The 5,019-nt window shown below is 39.0% G+C and overlaps 2 protein-coding genes across 2 annotated transcripts in view; both read left to right on the forward strand.

Moving 5' to 3' along the window:
• LOC125480997 overlaps positions 1–4,648 on the forward strand; it is a 5,783-nt gene extending 1,135 nt beyond the window's left edge. Inside the window, exon 2 of the mRNA XM_048605693.1 lies at positions 3,538–4,648. Within this exon, the coding sequence (XP_048461650.1) occupies positions 3,538–3,697 (160 nt within the window). The 3' untranslated portion in view covers positions 3,698–4,648. The remainder of the gene's footprint in view (positions 1–3,537) is intronic.
• The window catches only part of LOC109914298 (plasmolipin), an 83,054-nt gene that overhangs the window by 69,447 nt on the left and 8,588 nt on the right, over positions 1–5,019 (forward strand). The gene's annotated exons all lie outside the window — the stretch shown is intronic.

Genomic DNA, 5,019 nt, shown 5'->3' on the forward strand with positions numbered 1-5,019 from the left:
CACACATGTAAACACGAACACGCACACACATGTAAACACGAACACGCACACATATAAACACGACCACACAAACATACACAGACACATAAACACGAAAGCACACAAACATACGTATAAACACGAACACACAAACATACACATAAATACGAACGAACACACAAACATACACATAAATATGAACACACACATTCACAGACACATAAACACGAACACACACAGACACATAAACACGAACACGAACACATGCAGACACGTAAACACGAACACGCGCAGACACGTAAACATGAACACGCATGCGCACAAACGCACGCACACAGACACACATGCATGCGCACAAATGCACATGTGCATGCAGGTAAACACACGCATGCACTCATGCACATGCACATGTGCACATATACATGCAGGCAGGCATGCACATGCACATGTAAGCATGCACAGATACACACACTCAGAGGCAGGGAGACTGATGAGGGAGGACAGTGGGTGGATTGCAAGTCAGCAATCCCAGCTCCCCCAGAAGAAAAGGGCATGAAAGAGAAGTCATAATTTGGTGGTTATCAGACATGAATTATAAATTGTAAGAAGATGGAAAAATAAATGAGCAGGACCTTGGAGAGTTGTCCGTCTAACACAGAGAAAAGGGCAGCCTACACTGGGCCTTGCTTTTGGAAAGATATTATTAAATTGGGTGCAGAAAAGATTTACAAGGATGTTACCAAAACTGGGTTTGAGTTATAAGGAGAGGCTGGAAAGGCTGGAGACAGTAAGGACTGCAGATGCTGGAAGCTAGAGTCAATAAATGTGGAGCTGGAAAAGCACAGCACGGTCAAACAGCATCCAAGGAGCAGGGAAGTCAACGTTTCAGGCCGAACGTTCGTCAGGACATTTTTTCACTGGAGTGTAGGAAGTTGAGGGGTGACCTTATACAGATTTATAAAATCACAAGGCATAGATAACTTGAATAAATCTTTTCCCTATGGTAGGGGAGGGCATAATTTTAAGGTGGGGGAAAAGGTTTAAAAGGAACCTGAGGGACAACTTTTTCGCACAGGGTGGTTTGTTTGTGGGGTGAACTGTTAGATGCAGGTATAGTTTTAATATTTAAAAGACATTTGGATAGCTATGTGAATGGGAAAGGTTTAGAGGATATGGGTCAAATGCAGCCACATGGGACTAATTTAGTTTGGGAAACCTTGGACAAGCTGGACCAAAGGGTCTGTTTCCGTACTGTATGACTTTGTAAGATTTAAAGGAAACTTGAGTCAGTATTGAATGATAACCCCCATACATGAGCTGTAGTAATCTTTGATGTGTCACCTTTTGCAAGCACCTTGTGGAAATCAAAGTCCAGTACATTCATCAGTTCTCCTTTATCTATGTTGCTTGCTACTTAAAGAACTTTAATTAATGAATCAAACATGATTCCCCTTTCACACAATGCATGTTGACTATGCTTGATGATGTCAAGGTACTTTTAAGTGCCCCAGTCCTTTTACTATCCTATGACAAAGCCCATCAAGGCTGTGGACTTATCAAATTTTAGTCCTGATAATTTTCTTAATATTTTTCCTGGTGATTGTTTTAAGTTGCTTGCTCACTTTCAGATTCTGTTTCACAATTATTTCTGGGATGTTATTTAAATATGGTGATTTTAAAAAAATACAAATCTTCCATAAATTATATTGATGACAGATTAATTAACACTTTCAAGCAGTTGAAGGATCTTAAAATTAGAACCAGCTTCCATTGCTTTGGGAAGTATCAAATACAAGAATGATATGACAGCCATTTGAAGGTTGGTGATTGTCTTGGGGATCGGATAAATTTAAGTCCACAAAGGAACAGTGGATTGAAAGTGAAATTGGTTTTGAGTGTTAAGGACCAGATCAGATCTCCTCAAAAATATTTTAAGAGGGTAGACTAACTTTTTCTTATTTTAATGGCACATGTAAAGTGTCTTAGATGCAATACAACTGGTCAAACTGCTCAACCTTAAGCAAAACACAATTTATTTAAACACTAGTTAAAATACAATGAAAGAAAGAGGAATTTAAAATAATTTAACAGATTGGAAACTTAACAGAATAATGGATACAGTAACTATTACTTATTAACTGTTCCAATATAGTAACATCCATAAACACACCCCTTGGCAAAAAGGAAAATTCAGACACAGATTCTCACACGCAGTTCTCATTTCAAGCTACAATGCTGATACCAAAAAGTACTAAGATGTATTGGGGTAATTGTGGATTAGAGTAGAGCTTCGTTGTTCAAGCTGCTTATTCATCGCAAATAAGTTGGTGCTGTAATATATAGACAATATTGGCTTTAAAATGATTAGATAATGAAGGAAATCTGCCCTACTCATTCCTTTACCACATCTGTCCCTTCCAAACAAACACAGGATTAGTGATAAAGCTGGCTAAATTAAACAATTCTAGTAGCTCCAATGTCCAAAACAAAATATGTTAGCCCAGGAATTTGACTGTTAGTCTTGAGGCTGTGTCATCTGTGTGTGTGGTTATAGCCTTTGTTAATATATAATTTGCACAGGATACTGTTCCGTTTGAACTACAGAAAGATTGCAATGTAACTTCTGGCAGTTTACTACATGCATATCACCTCTCGGCTAACGATTAGCATACAATATTAAGAATAAAGTTTGAGCTGAAATTGTGAAACAGACAAATTGTTAATGTTACATTAATTGGATGTTTAACTGTATAAAGGTACTGGCATTACTTCAGAATTCTCTTGTGCCCCCTTTTTATAGTAGCAAACTATAAATGTGTTGATTGAGATTTGAAAATGCATTTTTGGAATATGTCTCTCAGTAAATAAATCTTGTGTGTAAAGTGTAGGCTCTTAATCACTCTTGCATTGCGTGGCTATCTTGCTTAAAGGTAAAGCCACCATAGTTCTAGCTCTCTCATTAGAGAAACACAAATGACTGACAAGCATGAGATTGCCTATCATAAATTTATTTTTTAAATGTGAATATTTTCATCCATTAACTGTTTAGTATGTGATTAAATTTGTTTATATGATGAATGAAAGTTATTCCTTCATTCATTTATAGACCTAGAATAGTGGGTATATGGAAGTGCCTTGATTTGCAGGGTTGATGGTTATGCATTCCAGTATTGTCACTCTCGAGTTAGCCACTTCCGTTTACTTGACAGTTCACATAAGCAACATCATCTTCAAAGTGATCATAACTGAGTATTCAGGAATGGCATTCATCACACTGTATAACAGGATGCACCATAGAACTAGCACTAAGCCTGAATGTAGTCACAGCTGGTATCAGGAGAGAATGTTTCCTGTCCACTCAAGATGTTTATCTCAATGTCCGGTCTGGGCAATGTATTGGTGATGAATATGGAGCCGTTTAGGCTTTATTGCTTCCTTGTGTACAGGTATATGTTGTTATTCATAATCAACCTATAGAAGGGTATGGGGTGGGAGCTGCAGGAGGAAGAGGGAAGCCAGTTCCCTTTGCTGATTGTTCATTCTGCTTTTGTTCCACAGGAGTAACTGTGATTCCAGTGCAGCAAGTATCCTGAGACAGCACTATAAGCGACCATATTTTATCCCAGCCATTTCTGAATCCAGTAAAATGGATTGGATATTCATGGGAGTACCAGGGCATGGAGCCCACATGCACGTAAGTGTGAGAAACTGGGACTAACTGCACATTTGTCTTTTTGCCAGATAAATTTTTGACCTATGCTGTAAAATGCCTACACAAACTGGGGCCTCTCTCTTTTGCCTTGTTGCTGCAAATTAGACTTTAAAATTTCAGTTTAGAGGCATCTGAGAACATTTTATTTGTGATTACCTCTGAAAATGGACTGATTGCTGTAGGACACAATCCTCAATCATGTCACATTTTTAGGAAGGTAAATCCATTCTAATGTATCCTATCATACCACCAATCCAGCCTTAAAACATTGAATTTGTCTTTGTGCTGTATTCCTAGTAACTTTTTTCAAATACACAGTCACTTCTTTCAATTGTTATTGTATTTCTTGTCTCACTATTTTATCGTTTTCTAGCCCCTCTGTATGAAGAATACATTCTTTTCAATTTCCCTGTTCCCAAGACTCACCTCCTGCTCTCTATACCTATTCTCATGAAAATATGCAGCATGACTAGGTCATTCAGCCCCCTCGAGCCTGCAACACCATTCAAAAGATCATCATTGAAAAAATTGTAACATCAAATTCGTATTTCTGTCTACTCCTACGATCCTTTCATTCCCTTGCTTGACAAGAATCTCTGCCTTAACAATATTCCAGGACTGCTTTCGCTAACTTTTCAGGAAGAGAGTTCGAAAGATTCAATCCTCTGAGGTAAAAGCTTTCGTCTAATCTCTGTTTTAAGTGGGCAGGCCCTGATTTTTTTAAACAGTAACCCCTACTTGTACTGAAAACAACAAATGCTGGAGATCACACCGGGTCAGACAACATCCATGGAGACAGAGCATGCTAACGTTTTGAGTCCATGCCAACATTTTCATGCACAGGATCAGACAAGCCTTCTTTGTTACACAGGACCTCCAACCAACACTATACACCAGATACATTGATGACATTTTCTTCCTTTGGACTCATGGCGAGGAATCAATGAAACAACTACATAGCGATATCAACAAGTTTCATCCCACCATCATGGATTACACTTTAGAATCAGTCTCATTCTTGGACACACGCATATCCATCAGGGCCAGACACCTCAGTACCTCCCTCCACCGCAAGCCTACGGATAACCTCACAATGCTGCTCTTCTTTAGCTTCCATCCTAAACATATTAAAATAGCCATCCTGTACGGACAAGCCCTACACATACACAGGATCTGTTTGGATGAGGAGGAACGATACAGACACGTGAAGGTACAAAAACAAAGTTGCTGGAAAAGCTCAGCAGGTCTGGCAGCATCTGTGGAGGAGAAAACAGAGTTAACGTTTCGGGTCTGGTGACCCTTCCTCAGAACAGTTCTGAGGAAGGGTC

The sequence above is a fragment of the Rhincodon typus genome, chromosome 15, assembly GCF_021869965.1.
Source record: "Rhincodon typus isolate 14 chromosome 15, sRhiTyp1.1, whole genome shotgun sequence".
Classification (NCBI taxonomy): domain Eukaryota; kingdom Metazoa; phylum Chordata; class Chondrichthyes; order Orectolobiformes; family Rhincodontidae; genus Rhincodon; species Rhincodon typus.